A 25,822-nucleotide genomic window follows, 5' to 3' on the forward strand; every position below is an offset into this window, starting at 1 on the left:
TATAGAAAAATGATTTGCTTACATATTTATGCCCTGTGAACAGAAGTATTGTTCTTTTTTTAACTCATGTTGTATGAATCGACTCTAGATGCATGATTCAGTCAGTCACTGAAAGGTTCTCATTTCTTATGCCTTGAAGTTCCCCAGACCTGGCAGAACATCTTTCATAATCTTGGTAACATTGATGATTCGTTAGAGTAACAACAACACAATGACCCCACTGCAGAGCCTCTAGAAAATATATTGGCAAAATGGATGTTGTTACACCAATAAGCATGCTGCTGAGGATAGAAGGTGCTTAGGAACAGAAAAGGTATTCAGTGTGGTATCTTCCAAAGTACATTTCCACCTGACAGACCCTCTTTTTCAAATCAAATAACCTGAATCTTACATTGCAACCTACTGAGATACTACACTTGTTGTGTTTTCAGGGCACTCTGATTTGTACTGAATATCCACTGCTCCAAGACTGTATTCTTTTCTCAACTTTCAGGATCCTATTTCTCATCAATTGCTTACTCTGTTATGAAGTTTATCTGTTCACATTTGCTTTCATTTTCTTTTCTTACTCTCTGGCAGTGTGATGGGACTGACTTGACTTCCAAGATTCAGGAGCTGAAATTTCAATGTATAGTATTTTTAAACATACCCAGGTAAACAATTTTTATTCAGCATCTTAACCACTATACCATAATGGCTCTCAACTTTGTCAGCCTACCAAATATTTCAGGTAAACTCTGATTGGTCTTGTTTGTCTGAGGACCACTAATACCATCTCAACTTTTTTATATATCTCCTAATTCTTCCTCTCTTCCTGTTCTTTAATTCAATAGCTTTCCTAGCCATTTATGAGTGTTGTGGTCACAGTTTATTTGTTGAAGGCCAGCAAATAAAATCAGTTATGAGTCCAAGGAAACTCTCAAGTCTAAGCTGGGGTTTTTTTTTTGTTATTCTGTCAAATAGTACTTCAGCCCTTATATTTGGATCAACAGATTTTCTAACCCAAATCTAGTTTTGTTTAAGCTTCAGCTTTCCCCAAATAAATAAAGCAAATTGTATTTATTAGGAATTTCATAGCCCCTCAAGGATTAGTTAGTGGACGACTAGGCAATCTGCATAATGACAGGGTTGCAGTCCAAATCTCATGATGTGATTTTATCAAGAGCTTGAAAACACTGCTTGTGAACTTTACTGAATGAAGAATGAACTTGGTCTTGTTTAGCTTAAGATGGGAAGAGACACACAGAGAATAAATTTATTCTGATGTTTGTTTGTTTTTTTTAAAAAAATCTGCTCTTCTTCTCTGATCATCTGCCTTTCTTCAAATCCATACACTGTGTTTCCTTATCCTTCCTTAACACTCAGTTTGTTTTTCTGACTTGTAATATGGCCACTGTCAATCTCTGTCTCCAATAACTCTGCAGTTTTTCAGCATTTCCAGTCCAGAATAAAAACAAAATAAAAGAGTTAACTTCTTCATTTCATGAGTGAAATACTGTGTTTGTTGTTAGAATATTGTGGATATATCACAGTGTATCATAATAACACAGCACTTTCCTGACCCACTTTTTAAAAAATATTGTTGCACAAGCAGCCCATAATATATCATTTCCAGAAGAGGCTAACCTTGTCAATCAGTTCACTAAATCTGCCTGTCAGAAAAGTAAGGTAACAATGGATCTGGACTTTTGTAAGAATAAATTGTTTTAAAGTAGTGTTTGAGAATTTTTATTTTTAAATTGAACAGGGTCAGCATAAGTTCTCAACATACTTTTTGGGGGGACCATCTGAAGATGGTTATGCTGACCTTTCTTCATCTGTACTGTATCAGACCATCTATGCAGGAGAAACGTTTCATAAATAGGCTGCAATGAAAAAGAGCTAGTTTGATATAATTGTTAAAGGCATCAGCTACAAATGGGAAGTCCATCTGGTTTTTGTTTTGCCTTAGGCAGTAGGTCAGTTGGGTGAGTTTCTCTCTTTCTCAACTCTAAGAAGAAGGTAGTGGCAAGCTGTTTTTGAAAATGTTGTTAAGAAAATTGCATAGACTTGTCCAAATAGCTACCAGGACTTAAGAGTGATTTAAAGATGTGTGTATGTGCAAACACACAGACACAGTTTCTCTCTTTCTCTTTCTCTCTGTCTATGTCTCTCTCTGTCTCTCTGTCTCTCTCTGTCTCTCTCTGTCTCTCTCTGTCTCTCTCTGTCTCTCTCTGTCTCTCTGTCTCTCTCTCTCTCTCTGTCTCTCTCTCTCTCTGTCTCTCTCTCTCTCTCTCTCTCTCACACACACACACACACACACACACACACAAAATCCTTGAAGCTTTTTGGCTATTTTTTTTGTAGAGTTAATGCTTTTCAAAAACAAGTGGGAATTCATGGGGTGCAGGACACATGTTCTTACATGTATACATTGTATACACAATGAATACATTGCCAAAATTAGAGGGTAACATGGCTGGATGGTAACATGGCTGGATTTCAGTGGTATAATTTGGTAATTTGTTCAGGTTTTGGATGATTTTAAGGAATGTCTTAGGAACCCTTTGTTTTGCTCAGAAAGTCCAGGCCAAAAAAATTTGGGCTTTTTTTAGTGATGTCTCACCATCATCAGAAGACTTTCAGTGGACTTCCAGAAGGTCAGAAGTCTGAACTGAAGCCCTCTCAGCCCTTCAAATGCTACCCAACTTGATCCAAAGTAATCACTCTCACTGCTTTCCTCTTATTCTAACAAAATAAACATATGCATTGATATGCTTATCTATTCCTAACAGTACCTAAGAGATTCGCCAACTTCTATTTTGCAATAAACTGAGTGTGACTGTATGAGCAGTATAGCCCAAGATTATATAGATTTGTTGCCATGACTATGACCATTGCTGCCTCTATTACCTTCTTTTCAACTGCCTCAATATCTCACTTGGAAGGTTCTTTCCCCAATGTGAGACTCCATGAGTAAGCATCTATAGAGATCACCTATGTTTAGGCTCACTATTTGAACCTAAAAAGCATATCAGAGAATAGTGATGTGGTCCTAGAATACCAGCCTATATTAATAAAATTATCTTGAAGACTTCTTATTTTGAGCCATCAAAACGGTTAGGCAGTTTGAAAGTTCTGGAAGCTTATAGAACTCTCTAGAACAGAGGTCCCCAACCTTTTGGGCACTAGCAACTGTTTCCCCTGGAAAGAGGTTTTTCCACGGATCAAAGGGTGCGTGGTTTTGTGTGCTGCCTGCATCTCGCAGATGGGGCTTTGCTTGTTTGTGCGGCCTGGTTGCTGGCATTGCACAGCCCAATACTGGTCCACGGACTGGGGGTTGGGGACCCCTGCTCTAGAATATGAACTCTAATGTAGATGCTTTTAAAGGCACATAGTTCTCACCCAGATTTTGCATCTTATTCAGAGAACTGCATCAAAATGCAAGGTATTCCACCTAGAATGGGAGTAGTGCAGATGGTGGGTCAAGTTCAACCTGTTCCTTCCAATACAACTTGAATATCTTTGTCTCTGCTCTGAGATTTACACACTTGTTTACATCAAAATAATCTAACTGTGGTGCCATATATCCCTATCTCACTTGAAAGAATTAAACTTCACTCTGAGAGTCCTTTCTATATCAATAGAATAGATTAGATGAAGATAATTAGTCCCTGACTCAAAAGCAAGTCTACATTCTATCCCTCTGTTAATGCAGCCTAGCCAAAAAAAAGCCAAAACAGTGCTAGGCTGCATTGAAATATTAATACCACTTTACAGTGCCTTGGTAAGGCCACACTTGGAATACTGCATCCAGTTTTGGTCACCAAGATGTAAAAAAGATGTTGAGACTCTAGAAAGAATACAGAGAAGAGCAACAAAGATGATTAGGGAACTGGAGGCTAAAACATATAAGGAACAGTTGCTGGAATTGGGTATGTGTAGTTTAATGAAGAGAAGGATGAGGGGGGACATGATAGCAGTGTTCCAATATCTCAGGGGCTGCCACAAGAAGAGGGAGTCAAGCTATTTTTCAAAGTGCCCAAAGGCAGGACAAGAAGCAACGGATGGAAACTAATCAAGGAGAGAAGCAACCTAGAACTAAGGAGAAACTTCCTGACAGTTAGAACAATTAACCAGTGGAAAAACCTGCCTCCAGAAGTGGTGAATGCTCCAACACTGGAAGTTTTTAAGAAGAGACTGGACAGCCATTTGTCCGAAATGGTATAGGGTTTCCAACCTGAGCAGGGGGTTGGACTAGATGACCTCCAAGTTCCCTTCCAACATTATTATTATTATTATTATTATTATTATTATTATTATTATTATTATTATTATTATTATTATTATTAAAATGACTCCTATTTTTCCCCCGAACAATCTCTGTAACAAAGGAAGGAAAGATCTCTGAGCTCTCAGAAGTCATTTGTACAGAAGAAAGCTACATATGTGCTTTATTATATAGGTTTTTGCTAGATAAAATTGGCTGAATGTTCACAGAAGTCCTTATAGCTTCAACTTCTTTCTATAGATATTGTGCTGGCACAATGCCCTGGGGTAATCCAGGAGACCATAGAGAATTTGAACCTCAGAGACATGATGATGGTTTCATTGAGGTCATTGGATTCACCATGGCATCCTTGGTGGGTATTTTTTTTTATAAATTTCTTTTCATACTAGCTACTGGACTATTAGGCAATCAGAGCAACAGAGAAAAACCATACAAAATGAATGAAATGCCTATTGGCAATGAACATTATGCATGTGGTATGCATGATGGATAGATTAATATAAGGAATCAATGGAAAATGGTTAACCACTATCCACTCCTATGCTTGAAAAAATTGCATGCCACTGTTTCCTCTGTTTCCTTGGTATTTTTCCTCTTTGCTTACTGATTTTGAGACGTGGCAGATGAGGTTACTGCAAGAAGCAATGATTTCTCAAAAGAATGTCCTCTTTCCATGAAAATATCTCCCACACTTATATTCAATTTAAATGATGGATGAGGTAGACTTCCTGGTTGCCTACTGTTGTGAAGAAAGCCCTTAGGAGGATTTATCTCATGGTACTGGGATTGAACTGAAGACAGTTAGCAAGATAGCTCTGTAATGAAAAGTGGGATATTGGCTACGAAATTTGGCCATCTTCTATCTAAGATAAGGCAAGAATTGCACACCCTATCTAAGAAACTTTTAAAACTTTCTTTTATTTTGGAAAGGGAAGAAAGGAAGAAAGATCTACGTGCAATATTTCCTCTCTTTTCTCCTTCTTTATGTCATGGAAAGGCTGCTCTTCAAGTTGGAGGTCATGGAGAGAGGCTACATCAGTGTCGAGAAGTGACTTTACTAACATATAAGTCTATCCCCATGCAAGTGGATGGTGAACCATGTCGGCTGGCTCCATCGCTTATCCGAATCTCCCTTAGGAATCAGGCCAATATGGTGCAGAAAAGCAAGAGAAGAACATCCATGCCTTTGCTCAATGAGTAAGTTGGTAACGTGCTTTTTGGTAGAGGGAAAGCGTAAATGTGAGATGTCACAAAGGTGAGGTGAATGGCAGTCAGGAAAGAATTAAGGAAGTAGCAACTATAATGAATCTGTATAACTTTGTATGGAGAATTTGAATGGCCCCCCTCTTTTTCTCAAAACTTGTCCCTCAGATGTTTCCATCTCCTGTAATGACTGCCATGCTCCATGTTAAGTACCTTGCACCTTCCCTAAAGACAGAAGAGATCATGCAACAAAACGTTCAGAACTGACCTTGTGAAAACGAATCTTTAATAATAATAATTAATTACACTAGTCTCTTTCTTTTAATTTCTATTTCCCATTATGTTCCTTCTTGGGCTGAATGAACATTTCCAATCCTGCTTTAAGTCTCTTGAAACGAAATGGCATTTGTTTGCTGTACACCCCGCTTTTGGACTCAGCATGCTAACTCATTTGTAAACCCTAGACGTGAGGTCCTTTGCTGTAAACTATTGACATGGGGACATGATCACAACTTTCCTGTCATTTGATTTAAAAGAGAAAGGACTGATATGCACAACTAGATTGCTCCAACATGCGTATGAGGCACTAACTTTCTGAAAATCTGGAACATAAAATGTGATCCTTCACTCAGTACATCCCTAGCCAGCTGGTAGGCAACTTGTATTACTTTTCCTGCTATGTATCCAAAATAGGTTTTTTTCTGACTTGGGCTAGCACAAACGGTTCTCTCTAGTTTGCCTGCTGCACGTTGTTGTACTCTACTATAGTTGGCTACAGTGAAATGTGTCGGGACAGCCTGCCCCTTTCTGGTCACTGCTTGCTGTCCTCATTGGTCTTTTTGTCCTTAGCTGGCAGGCACTTACTCTTCTAAAGGGTTTAATCAGAGGACCAATGAAACTGGACTTTTTTTTGTTTTTTTACAAATTCACTAGAAATTGGAGGGGGGGGGGGAAATCCTGGTGTTTTTTCCCCCAAGCATGTTCATTGATGAAATGGTGAAATGGTGGATCTTTTTTTTAAGGCCAGATATAATGGATAAGAGTTCTGCTAATTGTCCTTTACAACTTTAGGCCCAGTACTCTTTAATATTTTCATAAATGACTTAGATGAGGGAACAGAAGGGTAACTCATCAAATTTGCAGATGACGCTAAGCTGACAGAAATAGCCAACACCCCAGAAGACAAACTCAGGATCCAAAAAGATCTTGACAGATTTGAGCAATGTTCCCTATCCAACAAAATGATATTTAATGTGGAGAAAAGCAAGGTTTTACACCTGGGCAGGAAAAACCAAAGGTACAAGACAGATTAGATGAAACCTGGCTCAAAAACAGTAGCTGTGAGAGGGACCTTGGAGTCCTAGTGGACAATCACTTAAATATGAGCCAGCAGTGTGCAGCAGCAGCCAAAGAAGCTAATACAATCCTTGGTTGTATAAACTGACACATAGAATCAAAATCACATGAAGTATTAGTACTGCTTTATAAAGCCTCAGTAATACCACACATGCAATACTGCATCCAGTTTTGGTCACCTCATTACAAAAATGATGTTGAGACTTTGGAAAAAGTGTAAAGAAGAACAATTAAGATGATTAAAGGCCTGGAGACTAAAACATATGAAGAATGGTTGCAGGATTTGGGTATGGCCAGTCTAGAGAAAAGAAGGACTAAGAGGGACATGATAGCAATATTCCAGTATTTGAGAGGCTGCCACAAGGCAGAGGGGGTCAATTTACTTTCCAAAGCACCAGAAGGCAAGACAAGAAACAATGGATGGAAACTAATCAAGGAGAGAAGCAACCTGGAATTAAGGAGAAACTTCCTAACAGTGAGGACAATTAACCATTGGGTGCTTCACCACTAGAGATTTTTAAGAAGACATTGGACAGCCATTCATCTGAAATGATATAGGGTCTCCTGCTTGAGCAGGAGGTTGGACTAGAAGACCTCCAAGGTCCCTTCTGATTGATTGATAACTCATGTGACAGGTAGAATGATAAATGGTCTCTCCTCCTCTCCCCTCTCCTCTCCCCCTCCCCATTCCCCTTTAAAGAAAGCTTTAAAGATTTTGAAATTTGGTATTATTTTGTCCCAGCAATAAATCCTCCAATTTACTCCAATCCTGCTTGAAGTAACTTGAAAGTCTGTTTTTGTGTCTTTTAAGAGACTTTATTTTGCTTCCAAACTACTCAAATATCAAATCAAGGACAAGAAGCTTCCGATGGACAAGATTTAGCCTTATTACATTATATTACTATTTTCATTTGCAACTGCTTTTATGCTGCTTCAATCAAAAAGGAGTCTAGCATCATGCCACAGTTTTCTGCTTTTCACCTTTTTTCCCTCTCCTGTAAACTCTAAGACATTTTTTTAAGGTGGCTCAGTAATAATAAGCTAGGGAGAAGGCAGAAATAAAAGTCTGAATGATGAATACCCCCTGTTACAAGAATGTTTAGAAAAAATAGTATTCTGTAATATGACAAACACATAATATATCAGCTATGGCTGGGAACATCACTAGTAAAGTAAATATATACTGCACTATAAGTTATGAGGTCCTAGAAACTGGAGCCTTCTAAACACATTAAGATCACAACTGTTTGGAATCTTAGGACTTGCATTCCAAACACATCTGGCAATTTTGTACTATCGTGAGGAACACTGCTTTATGAATTTTTAAATTGTTATTGGGTCATATGTATGGAAGTTCATATTCTGAAGAAACAAACTCTTCTGAAAATGTCTATGCTCCACCATAGGTCCTGATGTCTATTGTGTCCCATAGAAGAGGCATTTTTATCATGGTACTATCATCACATACGAAAGCCAGGTAGTTGGAATCATGTATTTAACAAAATCTATTATTTTCACTTAGAATCAAGGTTGTTGAAATAGTTTATTAATAGAGGCAGCTCTTTCTGCTTAGTGTTTGTTCTTGTGAAAGGAAATGATATAATGCAAGAATTATGACATATGAGCCTGTCTCAAGATAATTGTGCGTGGTCCTGTCATCTTATTTGGATCTAAATGTATGCTATGGATTGTAATTGCATTTGGTTTTCATTTATCTTGTTTTGGTACAGAGTGCCAATGGCTCTACAAAATGTACATAGTAGATAATTATCTGCAAAATGTATTGATAGCTGACCTGGAAAAAAAGACACTATACTCGATCATGTGGTACAATGCCTATTTTCCTACTTCAGCTTCAGCTTTAAGATTTGTGAACTTTAACTTTAACCCCCAGAATTTTCCAGCCAGCCAGCATGCTAAGTGTTGAACTCCACACATCTTAAAGTTGCTCAGGTTGAGAAACAATGTTCTATTAGAACAGTCTGGTAGACGCCATAATGGAGTTACGCATGCCAAGATATCATTATATCTTGGAGAAGGGCGGTATACAAATTAAATTAAATAAATTAAATAAAATCAATATCTGGATGACTGGAGATTCTCAGTCATCCTGGTCATGGTTGTCCCAAAGGTGCTTTTTGAAAAGGCAATTGGACTTCGTTTTTCCTTGAAGATATTTCGCTTCTCATCCAAGAAGCTTTTTCAGTTCAGGTACCTTTGGGACGATTATGCAAATTATGCAAATGATAGAATTCGTATCATTTGCATAATTATATTATGACACCTGTAATGATACTTTTCTTCCTTATCCTTCCACAGATAGCCATGCCAACAAGGAGAAAGGGTGAGAGAAAGTTAAGGCCTGGGGTAGGGGATCTAAGTATAAAGTATTTTCCTGATTCTGGGAAAGAACTTAAACAAGTTTTATTTTTAAATCATGTCTCCTACATTTTTCTGCCAGTTTTATGCATATATATCCTAATCCTAACTTCTTTGGCTGAGAGAGAAAACGCTAATAAAGAAAACAAAAGAGGAGACAGATTTGATTAAAACAGACATAAGCTTTTAAAATATTTATTTTATATGCATAAAAGGGAAAAAGAAGAGGAAAGAAAAAAACTCCCAGTGCTTAAAACTTTCATATGCTAATGAAAGATAGTCTCACACATACATTTATGCCAACTTATATAATTAGATTCACATTTAAGTCAGTTTACTGAATGATAAAAATGGAAAATGAACCATATAAACTAGTATTTGCAGTCCAAATGTCTAAAAACTCACAAAATATTGTCAAAAGAAGCATTTGGGTACAATTAAAAAGAATATGAGCATTTACAAAAACCAGTGGATCTCTCAGAACAAAAATAATATATCAAATTCCTTTGTTCGAAAGGGAACAATAATAGCATATTAACTAATAGTGCATGTTGTATCTTCAACCATTAGCTTCTCCAAAAAGGTGCAGAGGCATTCATTGTCAATGAAGTATGAATTTTTGTTGAATTAATTGTAACTTGGAAAGGGATGTGAGTTCAGTTAGTAAACAGTTATTATAATTTATTGTTTGATACATTTAGTTATATACAATTGGCATTCACTATGCAAAGTGAATAATGAGTGTAATTATTAATGGCAGATTATGTTTATTTTATTACTAATTAACAGTATTGATATGCTGATGGTTTTTGAAGACTCTTGGCTGTTTACAGCATAATACAAAAATAAAACATAAGCTGAAATCAACCCCACCCCAATTAAATATCAACTATTGAAAGCTCTATGAAAGATTTTAATTTCAATTGATTGACTGATTGATTTTATGCCATCAAGTGGTTGTCAAGTTCTAGTGACCCAGCATGTTGGCTGGGGGATTGTGGAAGTTGAAACCCACATATCTTAAATTAGCCAAAGTTGAGAAATATGGTCCAGAAGAATACTATGAGCAATGATATTGAATTCTGAAAATCATCTGATGCAAAACAATGCTTAAATGAAAGGAACTTGAAACTTGAGACCTGATTCAATTATTCAGCCTAATAGGGGAGGCCATGTGTTAATTGGCATATCAAAATAAGTCGGAGTATTGAACAAGGGATGGAGAATTATTACCGGTAGTTTGTTTAATTTAAAGCCTAATATTTATATGTAAGTGATTAATGAACTGGGCTGAACATTTGGCTTTTTTCCCTAGTCCAGAATGCAAGTTTTAAAAAAGGGACTCTAAGAATAGTATGAATTTGCAAATATTTGGTTTAAATATTTTCTTTGTGCAAACTGTCTTCCAAGTTCATCTGTAAAATTTTCATTGAAAGACATGAAAAAAGGCATGTGAACATTGCTAAAGCAACTTAGTTTAAACTTTAAGAATTGGAATAATAGTTAAATGATATATTTTAATTAGTAAAAAAACCCCTCAGATTTAGTATACAGAGTGAATCTGAAAAGGTTGTACATTTTTTCCTGGTGGTTATTAACCATGGGAAGCTGCCTCCTATATAAATGTATTGCAAAACTCCCTTGCTTTTAAAGTCAATTATAAATATCCTAAATATAAATAATTCATCGAAATACAAAGTAGAGTTCTATGTACATAATATTACCTTTCACTGAAATTAATAGGTAGCTCTTCTTCTTCCTCCTCCTCCTCCTCCTCCTCCTCCTCCTCCTCCTCCTCTTCTTCTTCTTCTTCTTCTTCTTCTTCTTCTTCTTCTTCTTCTTCTTCTTCTTCTTCTTCTTCTTCTTCTTCTTCTTCTTCTTCTAAAAAAACCCTCTTTATAGTCTTGTGGAAGATATTAAACTCTGTTACTAGATTTTTTGTATCCCCTAATTCAATAGTAAAGTTATCAAAATGGTTAGGGCATATTGCAGCATGTGGCAGCAGTTAATTAACTTTGGATAATATTTTTTTAAAAAGCTAAACAGAGTTGTACTTTGTCAATACTTGGGCAAGATACTGACAGGAAATCTCAGGGCAGTCAGCTAGATCAGAAAATAAAAAAAATACATCTTGGAAACAATTCTGTAGTGTTGTGAAGAATACTATATGAATATGTAGACTCTCAACTCAAGGAAACATTCCTTGCTTTCATTGCAAGTTTACAAGGTTGAAAGGAGATGATACACATAATCAAAGATACTGTAATTGGAAATTCTAAGCATAGGAAAGCTTATATATCTCAGCATGAAATATAATGATGGTCACTGTTCCAGTTAAGAATATGAACTTATTTGTCCTGCAGCCTTTAGCTGTTTGCTTCCTTTACATAAATCAACTGGAAATGAAGCCAGTTTAAGAAATCCCTTTTGTAAAAGAGCCAGGGGGAGGAGTTAAACTAGGCATCATTTTAGAGTCCTTACATAGCCACAAAAGAATGAAGTCTAACACCCCTTGGTTGCCACTGACTCTCATCTAACTTTAACTAGTGCTGACCATTAGTTGAGAAGATTCCTGTGCGTAGGCTTTTAGCAATAAAACAGTTAATCAGTTCACATGTGGAGCTTGTTTTTCATGCCTGAGATTATGGATTTCAACTCCTTATTCCATGTGGCCCTAATAATGCCCTGGTATTATTCTAATGCAGATAACATGGTTCCTGATTAGTGGAATCTTCTGCTTTTCCTTTCTTACCCATATTGGGAAAGCAAGTTCCAAGATGCATTCCTTTCTGTGTCTTTTGAGGACTGGCAGGCGGGGGGGGGGGAGAAAACTGGGTCAAAGACATCCAATGTAAAAGGTCTATCAAAGTCAGGAAGTGTGGACTGGGAGGGGAGTAAGGAAGAATCATTTGACCAGTTGGAATGGAGGCATTTGTATGAGATAGAAGGGAGACCAAAAACACACCAGTAGAAGGGTAAAAATGCTTCTGTTGAGGTAGCACAAGAAAACACAAGTGGAGTTCTTAGAAGCTCAGGGGCGGACTGAGGTCAATATTTTATTTTATTTTATTTTATTTTATTTTAATTCCATTTATATCCCGCCCTTCTCCGAAAACTCAGGGCGGCTTACAAGCTTAGCAGTAGCCTTCATTCTATGTATATGCCTGCTTATTAGGGCTTTCGCCCCCCCCCCAAGCGGCATTATTACAAAGTCAGCTTATTGCCCCCAACAATCTGGGTCCTCATTTTACCTACCTCGGAAGGATGGAAGGCTGAGTCAACCTTGAGCCTGGTGGGACTCGAACCTGCACTAATTGCAGGCAGCTGGTGTTACTTAAGGAGGCATTAGCCCACTGCTCCATCAATTGTTCCTGTTTCCTGAAACAATAGATGGCCCAGCCTCATGGTGGGGACAAGCAGCAAGTGCAGATGAATGTTAAGGTAACACAGAGATGAGCAGGAAGGAAGATCCATGAAGCTTTGGCTTCCCATTTGACTTACCTAATATCCACTTGCTAAACTTTGCAGTAGCACGAATAATTATTTTCATTAAAATTGGGCATGTCCATAATTCAGTGGCTGGCTGGGGAATTCTGGGAGTTGAAGTCTGCACTTCTTAAAGTTGCTAAGGTTGAAAAACTCTGCCCTAACCTGTAGAGAACCAACCATGTGTGGTTTATACATAATCTGGGGCTGCTATAAACATGAGCAGATTATGTTACATATGCCAGTGATTCACCTTTTCATTTGTCATGAGAGTTTGTCCTAAGGGTCTTTATGATGGCAAATAAAGAGTTGAAAGAAATTGAAGGACGTAAATTTAAAGACATCTGCAAACCCTTGAAGTCCTTCAGTCTGTAGTTTCACGCATACTGTAAGTATTTTCACATAGGATTTCTGCTTGCCCTGCTAGTTAAATTACATTGTGCGGCCATCCTATCTACAATGTCTTTGACAATGGATTTTTTTTCTGGAAAGAAAAAAGTAGAATTCTGGATGCTTATAAATAGAGGGTGGCATTGTTTGGACCTCCACAAAATTCCATAAATAGAGAAAATTGTTTGCGTTTAAAAGCCATGATTTTCTGAAGAAAAGAACTAAAGGAATCATACAATTAGGGAAGCCAGGGTTTCTTTCTCTCTTTTAATAAACCACATGTAATTTGAGAACTGCAATTAACATAGATATCCTTACAAACTCTGAATGCATTTACAAGAATGTGTATATATGTGTGTATATTGACAAGCATTCTTTTGCAAAGATAGTAAGCCATTCTGGAAAAAGATTTAAGCGCCACCAATCTCGATGTTGTTTCCATCCAAAGCAGGGAAGAAAAATATATTTGTTTATGGCTTTTATCTTTCCTGTCCCTTTATGCTCTGCATCGGACTGAATTAATCCAGCAAAAGAATGACTTGCCTTTCACCTCCTGCTATTTTTAGGAGGAGAAAATGGGTGATGAATGAAATAAATGAAAATTGGCTTTGTAGTAACAATACTGCAATTTTGCCAGTCTGGAGATACAAATCTGATACATAATCGGAATGTCACTTTGAAGAGAAAAGTGCTACATTATCAGCATCCAGCTTCTCGAAAAGGCATTTTCTGATCAAAAGACAACCTCCTGTTTCACACATAAGCTCTGCAGTCATCTGAGATTGGCGATAGCCTCCTGTGACCCTGTAAAGCAGGGGCGTCAAACTCAATTTCATTGAGGGCCGCATCAGCATTGCGGTTGCCGTCGGGGCCGGGTGGGTATGGCCAGGGTGGGCGTGGCCTACTGGGTGGGCGTGGCTAGAGTGTGTATGGCCTACTGGGTGGGCATGGCCAGCTCTACATCGTTCACATCAAGGGTGTCTATGGGGGCCTGGGCAGGAGTGGGACAAATCTGAGGGTCTCTGGCAGAAGGAGGGTCTCTGGGCCGGGGCCAAGGCAGTGGGGGCCGTTCCCTCACTGTTTCCAGGATGGCTTTGCGGGCCACATGAAACCACTTCACGGGCCGGATCCAGCCCCCCGGGCCTTGTGTTTGACATGTCTGCTGTAAAGAGAGCACAAGGGAAGCACCATTACTCAGGCCAAGTTACCCATTTTATTTCAGCATTTTCTTCCTCACGGTTGGTTTTGGAAGTTTGCAAGTGGGAGAGAAAAATATATTTTCTCCTAACTGTACTGTCCTGCAACTGTTTTTTGAAGGTATCTTCTCCCAATGAGGAGACAATATGTAATATTAACAATGAACAATGAGCATTCTGGATAATGCTCATGAACATTGAGCATTCTGGATAATGTAATTTTATATTTGTATTACTAATGGATTGAAACCAGATCCTCCTCAGTGTGACGTTCAGTTGAAGAGTCCTCGATAGGCTTGTCTCCCATAGATTTATCCAGTCCTGTTTAAAACCCAGTCAAGTTAATGGCCCATCTTCTGCTCACAAATTTGTGTGATTTATGAAAAAGAGGGTGTTTTTTTAAAAAACACACACAAACATTGGCCTAAAAGTTGAAAGGAGAAAATCTTCCACCTCATGAGTCTGTGTACGATTGCATCGAGGTATCAAAGTGATAGATAAATACATAGTTATCCCTGTCCATTTCCTCCTAGCGGTGCACATTTTTATACACCTGAGTCATGTTCCCATCAATTACTTTTTCTTCCAAGCTAAACATTCCCAGACATTCTACCCTCTTCTTAAGAAGTTGTTCATGACCTCTGATCTTTTTTGTTGCCCACTTCTTCCATTTTTTAAAAAATTCCATTTATATCCCGCCCTTCTCTGAAGACTCAGGGCGGCTTACAAGCTTAGCAGTAGCCTTCATTCTATGTATATGCCTGCTTATTAGGGCTTTCACACACACCCCCCAAGTGGCATTATTACAAAGTCAGCTTAATTGCCCCCAACAATCTGGGTCCTCATTTTACCTACCTCGGAAGGATGGAAGGCTGAGTCAACCTTGAGCCTGGTGGGATGCGAACCTGCACTAATTGCAGGCAGCTAGTGTTACTTAAGGAGGCATTAGCCCACTGCTCCGTCATGCAAAGTATTCTAAACCTGTACTGTATGTGCCATATTTTTTTATAAGAACACAATGATATCTGCAATTTTATTTTCAATCCCTCTCTTAGTAATCTTAGCATGGAATTTGCCTTTTCACAGCTGCTACACACTGCACTGATATTTTTTGGAGCTCCATTGGACAGCAATTTCCTCCTTCCCTTTGTAAAGCAAACATTATGAGGGAAGAATGATAATGTGTCTCTGTGTGTGTGTGTATGTGTGTGCGCGCGCACGCATTCAGCTAGTTTCTGAATTTCGCACCCTTTTATTGATCAAATGGAAGGAACATTGGCTGGCTTAATGGGAGAACAGAACATTCATTAGCAGCACAAAATTGTTACAGGGAGATTAAGACCCAGTAAACAGTGATTTTTTTGAGTTAAAAAGGGGAGATTAATATTATCAATCTAATTATGTGTATTTGGTTTTAAAATGTATCCATTATGGAATGAGCCTTAGAACTGCAATATTAAAAACTATCCCTTTGTCCAAGAAATCCAAGTTGGAGACCTAGAAATCTGCAAATGATCCTTTCCATTTAAAACTGTTTAGTTTTGGTTATGGATTTTTTTAGTTGTCTTTAAGTTTTATCTTGTTCCTACTCTAGGTTACAATTCATTGACTTTGGGCTAAATTAAAGGGGGAGGGGGAGGAAATTAAGTTTGATGCCCACAAGTCTTTCTGATTAAACATCAAACAGAAAAATGTCACACGTGAAATGTACTTTGCATTTCTCCAAAGCTCTCATGTACGTAGTTCTGGGAGAAAGACAAACAGACCCCTTTTATATCAGGCGTAAACTGCTCTTGTGTTTGTAAGGCTGATCATTTTTAATTGAACAAGAAAGAGGATGTGAGGACTTTATAATGTGAATGAACAATGAGCATTCTGGATAATGTAATTTTATATTTGTACTGCTAATGGATCGAAACCAGATCCTCTTCAGTCCGATGTTGTTCAAGTAATGAAATAGTCTGGGACATACTGTTATTATCTATACAGCATATCATGAGGGGCTATACTGGTGTTGCAAGTAAGGATAGTGCACAGCTCTGGCTGATCTTCACACGTGTATGTGGGAGAGAAAGTGAACAAAATTTTTCTATTCCAATTTCAGAACCTACAATAAATATTTTGTTGGGCCTATTCAAATTGGTGTTGAGATAGTTGCATGTTTGTAGCTTTGTTTGAAATTGTATTACCTGCTTTCTTTAAACCATGTTCCATGTGATTCCATTGGGGCCTTGTTTGACCTATGTGCAGGAAAACACATCTCGTTTTTTTTTTCAAAACTTGGTTCTCCCCTGCTGCAAAAATCCCAAACTGTGAATCATAATGACAAGACCACTGGACTAATAACAATTAAATGAGGTGAAAGGAATGGTTATGAGACAGATGAGGAAGTAGGGAATCCATTTATACTGAGACGGTAGCAGCTATTTACTGTTAGTAAAAAGAACTGTAGATGCAATGCCTTTTCAAAACTCTGCCTGGATCGAAAATGTGCACAGCAGTTCCCCTATCATTTTGTACCTGTATTTTCTCTTTCTTGTCCACTAAAGTCAATAAGCAGGGTCTGCCTGCATTACATTTTGAAGGATTAGTGTTATAGTAGTGTTTGGAAAACACCAATATGTCTGAATACCAATATATTTGAAATACTGAGTCATACTTTGGGTGAGGTCTTCATCAATGGAGGTACCTGGAGCAATTTTTCTGATAGCTTCCGCCTTTCTCTATCAGAGCCCTTCACCTCTTGCCATGTCCAAGATTACATCCTGCTACAAAAGTCTCTACCTTTTGCCCTTGTGCTGTCTCATGCTATAGTACCAGAACCATTTCTTTTCATTGTGCTCGCTGGTATCTATCCTTGGCTTTGGGTACGCTGCCCTAGAACTTAATATACATCTCCATTTAGCTTGTATGTAATGCTTTCCTTTTGTTTTGGTTAAATGTTGTCTGTCTTTCTCTCTTTCTTTCTCTCTTTCTGTCTGTCTGTCTGGGCTTTTTTCTTGTTTGTCCATCCTGTTGTGCTGATCCTGCTGTGGCTACTCATTTCCTGCTGACTATAGCATCCAAAAAGTGCCATCTGCTGACCTGAGGAGAGTTTCGGCTCCCCCTGATTCTTTTACCATGTGAGTACTTACTTGTCTATCCCTTCCCTATTTTTAAGTATCACCTTTTTCTTTCAGGCTTCATCTTCTCCTTCTCTGCATGGTTTATGTAGCATGAATCCTGTAGTCATCTGGAAATGCTTTCACCAAAGCTAGCATTTCCAGCAATGCATTGTGCCAACCAGTGCCTGAAACTGATACTGAACAAAAGTTACTTATGCTAGAACAGGGGTCCCCAACCCCTGGTCCTTGGACCAGAACTGGGCCCTGGCATGCCAGCAACCGGGTTGTACAAACTAGTGAAGCGCCATCTGTGGGATGCAGGCAGTACACAAAATCACACCCCCTCCTGTCCACGGAAAAAATCTTCCTCCAGAAAAGTGGTCCCTGGTACCCAAAAGGTTGGGGGGGGGCTGTGCTAAAGTTGCTGACAACCCTGAGCTGAGTAATAACAGTCTAGTTGTGCAAGGGTCACATCTGAAGTGAAATTATTTGAATGTAAGTGGAGGGTGAAAGTGTTCCAATTTCTTGGGTCTTTTATAGTCCTTTTTAGTAACCTCAGAGAACACAGACTAGGTAGTTCAATCCAAAATATAGCCTGCCTTCCCCCCTCCCCCCGCCCCGCTTCTGATACTTGAGAAGGAAGGCCCTTGATGAATAACCATCCACTGCTTCAAGACACAATTCATACAGACCGAACCATAGCTAAACATTACTCTTTCTCAAGTTCCTGAGAGAGAACTTGTCAAAAAGCAGCAGTCAAGCAGTCTTCTTTTCAAGGAGAAGCACGCATTTGTTTGTCTATTACACATTCCACTGTTCCTTCACAGGGTTCAGAACACATGCATGATACCTGTCTTCCTTGAAATACCTGTTTCCTACATAGCCTTTAATAAACTAAATTCCCATTCCCATTGGAACTAAAATTGTTTTCTCATTGCTGAACTGAAATGCTCTTTGTACATACTTGGGATGACAAAAAAGTGTGAAATTTTCTGTCCTCATTTCCAATCCCTCCTCATCCTTCTGTTTCAAGTGGCTGCAGCCACCTGGCTTTCTTACAACATAAAATGTGACAAAGCATAGCAGATTTTAAACTCCTTGGGGCTGCCCTTGGATAATGTTAGAATAAGAGGGGAAACACCAGCTATGGTTGTTGTAAAACAACCTCACCTATGGATGGGAATGAAAAAAAGACAATGTTGTAGGGACACTGTGGGAAAAAATATGTTTCCAGGGCATGTTCTTTCCAGCTCATAAGCTATTCAGAGCAGAAATTGCTCATAGGAAAGAATTATGACATATTTTACAAATCAGTCTGCTGATTCTGTTACATTGGTATGTCAGTCAATCAAATACAGAGTAGAAATTACAGCTTTTGAAACTCAGAGTTGGTGGTGGAATCCACGAATATTCTGCTTATTCTTTCCTGAAAGGTGTTATAAACTGAGACCATGATTGTACCAAGTGACTTTCATCCACATTGTGTAAATCATCCCAAATAGTGTTCTCCTGGCTTCTTTATGCACAGTGCAAGCAACTATAGCCCATAAAGATATATAGGTATAGGTATAGGTACAGGTATAGGTATAGGAGAGAGAGAGAGAGAGAGAGAGAGAGAGGCGGGGGGGGATAACCAGAAACTTATCAGTGCATAACTTCAACTGGTGCAGAGTTCATACTCTGAACATATGTGGATATTGGGAAGAAGCATCATGTAATATGTCTGATGTGGGCCAAGGTATTTAGTTCAGCCCTGTTTGCATGTTTAGTTAAATACTTTTAAGAAATCAAATTCTAGAATGTATTTAAAGAATTAAACGTTTCTAGAATCCCAATTCATTTTAGATACTGGATCAAGGTATAAAGACAGTAGTAGGTTTTAGAAAATAGTTTAAATTATTCTATATCCCAAATCTGAGATCAGTTAACCTAACAGCTTCACAACAACCGATTGTTAGCATGCCTAATAAATTAAAGCATCAAACCCCCAAAGCATTGTGAAATTTAGATTTAGGGTGCTACTCACTATGATATTCTGCTGCTCAGAGTCACTTGATGGTGAGTCAGGCGGCGTGTAAATTTAATCAATAAATAAAAATAAAATATTCAGATGTCAAAGACTGTTCTGAAAATCCCTTTGAGAAAAATGAGCAGACTTGATTTTGAGGATGCTGGTAGGTAATTTTTGAAAGGGCAAAATTCCAAAGGTATCATTTAGAATTAGTCTTGAATTTTGGACAGTCAAAGTTGTTTGAGGATGCTTTACATCATTAACTGGTATTTTCTTTTTTTAACCAAAGACTATGTTAGAGATACTGCAGTGTTTCAAAACCATGCTTTTTATAAAGACATTTGCAAGCAATGAATCAGTGAACACCTAGAGGCAAACCAAGTCATTACCAAAAGCCAAGATGGGTTTGTCAAAAACAGATCATGCCAGACAAATCTTATTACATTGTTTGACCAGGTGACAAAATTTGTAGACCAGAGGAATGCTCTGGATATAATTTACTTGGACTTCAGTAAGGCATTTGATAAAGTAGACCACAACCTACTACTTGATAAGATAGAAAAATGTGGGTTAGACAGCATCACTACCAGAAGAATTCATAGCTGGCTGACCAGCCGTACTCAGCGTGTGGTCCTCAATGGAACTGCATCTACATGGAGGGAAGTGTGTAGTGGGGTGCCCCAGGGCTCTGTTCTGGGCCCAGTGCTCTTCAACTTCTTCATCAATGATTTGGATGAGGGGATAGATGGGGAACTCATCAAATTTGCAGATGACACCAAGCTGGCAGGAATAGCCAACACTCCAGAAGATAGGCTTAAGATACAGAAGGATCTTGACAGACTTGAACATTGGGCGCTATCTAACAAAATGAAATTCAATGGTGAATAAAGTAAGGTTTTACATTTAGGCAAGAAAAAACAAATGCACCGGTATAGTATAGGTAGTAACTGGCTCAATCATAGTAACGGTGAGAGGAATCTTGGAGCCCTAGTGGACAATCACTTAAATATGAGCCAGCAGTGTGCTGCAGCTGCCAAAAAAGCCAAAACAGTGCTAGGCTGCATTAACAGAGTGTTAGAATCAAGATCATGTGAAGTGTTAATACCACTTTATAACACCTTGGTAAGGCCACACTTGGAATACTGCATCCAGTTTTGGTCACCACAATGTAAAAAAGATGTTGAGACTCTAGAAAGAGTACAGACAAGAGCAACAAAGATGATTAGGGGACTGGAGACTAAAAAATATAAAGAACGATTGCTGGAATTGGGTATGTGTAGTATAATGAAGAGAAGGGCGAGGGGGTGACATCACAGCAGTGTTCCAATATCTCAGGGGTTGCCACAAAGAAGAGGGAGTCAACCTATTCCCCAAAGAGAGAAGCAACCTAGAACTAAGGAGAAACTTCCTGACAGTTAGAACAATTAACCAGTGGAACAACCTGCCTCCAGAGGTGGTGAATGCTCCAACACTGGAAGTTTTTAAGAAGAGACTGGACAACCATTTTTCTAAAATGGTATAGGGTTTCCTGCCTGAACAGGGGGATTGGACTAGAAGACCTCCAAAGTCCCTTCCAACTTTATTATTATTGTTATTGTTGTTGTTGTTATTATTATTATTATTATTATTATTATTATTATTATTATTATTATTATTATTATTATTATTATTATTATTTGGTATAGGGTTTCCTGCTTGAGCATAGGTTGGACTAGAAGACCTTCAAGGTCCTTTCCAACTCTGTTATTCTGTTAGCTGCATGCTTACATAAGTTTATATACTGCATTCATCAACATTTCTCTGCTATAAATCAGCCCACAATTACAGGCTTTTTCCTCACTTAGATTTTGGGCAGGAAAAAAAAAATTATGCAACTATAAAATGTTGGACGAGTTGGAGATTTCTATGCCATTTCTTTCACAAATGCCAATGACAAAATTGCTACTATATTGATGATGGCTAGTTATTTCTCTTCTATCTATTGATTTACTATCTTTCTATTTATCCATCCATCATCCATTCATCCATTCTGATGGCTTTTTAGCACTGTTGAAACAATAAAAGCCATAACTCCAAAATTACCTATCAGAAACCCAATGATTAATATCTGTGGAAATGCAAAATTCTCAAAATGTTCACCCTTTCCTACGAATACATTGTAAAATATTTCAGCAAGGTTTGTTACAATAAAGGAGTTGCTCATAGGAATAGAAAATAATGGAAGGCAAACTATTAGATACACTTGTATCTATTTTGTTTCAGATTCCAGTTCTTTAATAAAGACACTTGTTAAATTGAAAAGTGAAACAAAATACTGTAAGGATGAAAGGTTATTTTCCATGTTCCGGCCAATCCCCCCTAATATTTCTCTAGGACATCCCATTTCATTCCATTTCTCCATTTCTTTTGATTCACTCTTCAACGATCAGACATTCTCCGGACACCTCAGTCATTGTTATTAGTTTTGGGGATTTTATTTTTATTTAATTATATCCCACCTTTATTATTGTTACAAATAACTCAAGTGATGAACACATCCAACACACCTTCCTCCTCCTATTTTCCCCACAACAACAACCCTGTGAAGTGAGTTGGACCGAGAGAGAATGACGGGCCCAAGGTCACCAAGTTGGCTTTCATGGCTAAGGCAGGACTAGAATTCATGGTCTCCTGCTTTCTAGCCTGGTGTCTTAACCTCTAGACCAAACTGGCTCTCAGTTGGTTCCATCGAAAGAATTTCTTCCTGGAAAAACTTTTTATATTTCTGCTGATTTTGTAGTATATTTCTGCTGGCTTTGGCCCTCTATGTGACTAAAGCTATTTTGGTTGTGGACTTGCCGTTTGGTCCTGAACATATTATATGTACCATCAGCCGAAGAATCACCCATGGAACCACACTGACATAAGATTCCTCTTATTAGTTGGAATTTAAAGGAAATTTTCTGGACTTTCTTCCCAAATGGATGCTGGGTAGATTTATCCATTTTTAAAATGGCTGCTGTAAAAAACAAAATTGCTAGAAACTAAAGATTTACCAGAATTTAGATGTCATCCCTTCTAGGTCCTTGTCCGACTGAATATTTCGTTAATCCCAGCTTACTTTTGCCTATTTTTTTTTGAGGGGGGAGACTGATTTAAAAAATGACACAATTGTTTTCTAAGGGAAATTGTTTTCAAAGGCTGTTATTAAAAAGAAGAATAAAGTACTAGTAGAAACATAGATAAATGAAGCAAGCAGCTTAGTGAATATGAACAGCATATTTCCAAGGTATCAATTGGGGACAGACTATATCAGTGTTAATAAAATACTTTTTTTTAAGTATCTGAACATTCTGGTAGGAATATCCATGAAAATGCAACTTCCTAGACACCTCTACCTTATGATCTACTTATTTGGCAGTAAATGAAACCACATTATGTTCACTCTTAGGAATTAATGGATGTGTGGAAAGGCAGGGAGACCTCTGACCTCTGACAAAGGAATTTAAATTGGAAGATGGATGATCCTATAACAATAAGTACAAAAATACCCCACTCAAACTATTGAACACTCTGAGTATTTGCCAGAGCAGGTTATAAATCTAACAAATAATGAGAAGAAAGTGAACTTCTCTAAAAGTATTTTGTCCCATGGAACAAATTTCAAAACTTTTAATTTCATTGAATTGGATGGTAAATTAAATATAAATACAGGATAATCTCTGATGTTAGTAGATAAGAAATTGTCTTAGTTGGAGAAGAACATTCTAACTAGCTTGCCAATGTTCTTCAGCAAGACTACAATGTTCAGAAACAAAAAAAACTTGAAAAGGAATGTTCAAATATGAAACTGTGTAACTACAATATATAAAAAGAAAATGGTTCCTGAAAGTATCTTTGTTGGTTTTGATGAACTAGTTTAAATTGCTATCATTTATTGGCTGATCCATTAGGGCTCAGTGAAGTCCAAGATATTTTCCTAACTTAGGTAAAAGGTAATCTTCTTTGCGAAAACTCTATTCATAACTTATGGACATATGCTTGTATTTTTCTTGGCACAGTATAGAATTGATTTGACATTTGCCTTCTTCCAGCATAGCATACAGTCCTTAGTTTTCCTAGTGATCTCCCATCCAAATATTAAACATTAATATTGCTTAGCTTTTCAAGATCAGCCTAAGTCAGAAAATTAGTCAAATATGGAACTATGTTATGGATACTTCCTGCTGCTCTGAATGCTACACATTGAAGGTTTGGACGGAAGAGTCTGGACAAATCTGCATTTCTTGTCATCCCATTGTTTCCATTTTGTCCTTAAACACATCTGCATGAATATCTGTGGATGGATGCACAATGCAACAGATGAAGTGGGCACTAGCTCCCAACCAGGACTCTTGTTTTCTTCTGGGTTGACATCTTATTTTGAATGAGTAAAGTGTTTTCAATTGAAGCATCATATTTAATGCATATCACTTCTAAGTTCTGACAATGAAATCACACTAGCGAGGTTAATTATTTTTCTTTTGTAAGCTGGTGTTTTCCTTCTCCCTATTATTCTAAAAAGCAAGGACATTTAATTAGTTTTGCATGTTTACTGAGAAGATAAATAGTTCATTAATCTGTCATAGCAAACGTGCCCCAGGAGAGTTCTGAATTTCCTGAAGTTTAATGTTGGCTTCTGTTTTTAAAGAGGCAGATTTCCTATTGAATCATATTAAATGCAGGTTCTTGCCTGACAGCTATTTGCGAATAGATTCTTCCTCTGTTTTTCTCTATATAGACATGTTATGGTTCACAGGCTTTAAAAATAATTGTCAGAAAATGTGGATGCTTAAAATTAAATACTCTCTTTCAGTTGCATCAGCCTGAACCTGTGGCAGAGGCATTGTTTGGGTATCAGATCCCTGCTCTGAATTCCATCAGATTAGATTCCTTCCTTTTCTTTTTACTTGTCACCTGGGCAGAAATGCAGAAAAGAATAGACCCAGCATTTGAATAATTAAGGTGCCAGAACTAGAACTGCTTCCTTTGTTTCTTTAAAATAAGATTAGCCTACGCTTCTACTTAAAAAACATTCGAAATGGTTTACAAGATACAGGAAATAAAAACAGAATTAAGAATACAGTTGGCTGCAATTTTATAAAACACTTAAAACTTTGCACTGAATTTTGTGAAGACATTTACTGAGAGCTGCATGTAAGAACTGCATGCTGGCTATGATTGGACACTTCTGCTTCAAGGATAGCTCAGAAAGATTCAAACCTGACAAATCTGTACAGTATTCCCTCTACTCCTTGTCTAAATCATGTATTCCAATAGGTAATGCTATGTTGAGGATGTAATCTTATAATGTGTAGCTGATCACTTCTTGTAGTACTTGAATCAATGGTTCAGTTGATGAAAAAGGACTATATCTTGACTATTTATTAGTTTCTGGTGGAATGACAATAGAAGAGGTTTCCCTTTGAAGTTATGAACTCTATTTGGTTAGAGATCTAATAGTTGAATTGCCACCGATCATATTTCCTGAATGAGCTAGGGAGGTGAGATTGCACAGGTGAATGTAGCTTTCCCTTCTAATTCTAATTCTTCAACTCAGAAATATATTGGGCAAGGATAAAGATGAGGCTGTGAAGACTTTAAGGGAAACCATGTAGTATTTTGTGGTGCATACAAGTCCCCCATTGTTGATTAGCTTCTGAAGTTGACTGCTTGAAAACATTCACCCACATTCCATGCTAAGAAGAAAAGTATAGAAGGTCAAAAAAGAATAAAACAATAACACAAAATGTGTTATTGGTTATGAATATCTCGTCCTTTCCAGGTGCTAGAACTTCTCTCCGTGGTTAATTTGGCTTGAGCTGTAAGAGAGATCCAATTCCATTGCCACCCATAGGTTACTTCTGGATGCTGTTGATCACAGAGACAGAAGTAGCTTCACTACCCTGTCACTTCAGCATTAGATGAAAATGGGGTTAATTGCTACTGATTGCTCCCCCCGTTTTACCTCATGCCCCTCCATGTCAACAGGGTTACCTTTGGATACGGGCTTGATGTGCTTTCAGAAATAGTCCAACTGGCAGTCAGAGGCCCAAAGTAACTCATTATTGGCAACTTGGCAGGTGGGTAAACATATGGTTCTGTCAGGACCCACCCCAAACCACGTCTTAGGAAAACAAAAACTCTTGGAGTCAGTTCTAGTCCAAAAGGAATCTTTACTAGGACATGCTTGGTAGTGGGAATACAAGACAGGACCTAGTATTGTTTTACAAATTGAAATTTTATAAAGGGTTCCCGGTTCAACCCCCCTTCCCTCAACCCCATTTGGTCAGCCCCCATCCTTCTACTTTGTGTCATCCCTTTCGTGGGGAAAAAAAGGAACTTCGAATCTTTATGGTTATTGCCTTCTTTCTCTCCAGAATTAAAAGAAGTCACAAGCCAGATGCCT

General features: G+C 38.0%; 1 protein-coding gene across 1 annotated transcript in view; it reads left to right on the forward strand.

Annotated features, from left to right (window-relative positions):
- Nucleotides 1-25,822, forward strand: part of DGKI (diacylglycerol kinase iota) — a gene marked incomplete at both ends in the record, with an annotated part of 261,813 nt that overhangs the window by 161,186 nt on the left and 74,805 nt on the right. The window contains 3 exons of the mRNA XM_081330760.1: nt 580-653; nt 4,511-4,622; nt 5,268-5,467. Of these exons, the coding sequence (XP_081186886.1) occupies nt 580-653; nt 4,511-4,622; nt 5,268-5,467 (386 nt within the window). The remainder of the gene's footprint in view (nt 1-579; nt 654-4,510; nt 4,623-5,267; nt 5,468-25,822) is intronic.

Source organism: Vipera berus (genome assembly GCF_964194415.1).
Source record: "Vipera berus genome assembly, chromosome: 6".
Taxonomy (NCBI): Eukaryota; Metazoa; Chordata; class Lepidosauria; order Squamata; family Viperidae; genus Vipera; species Vipera berus.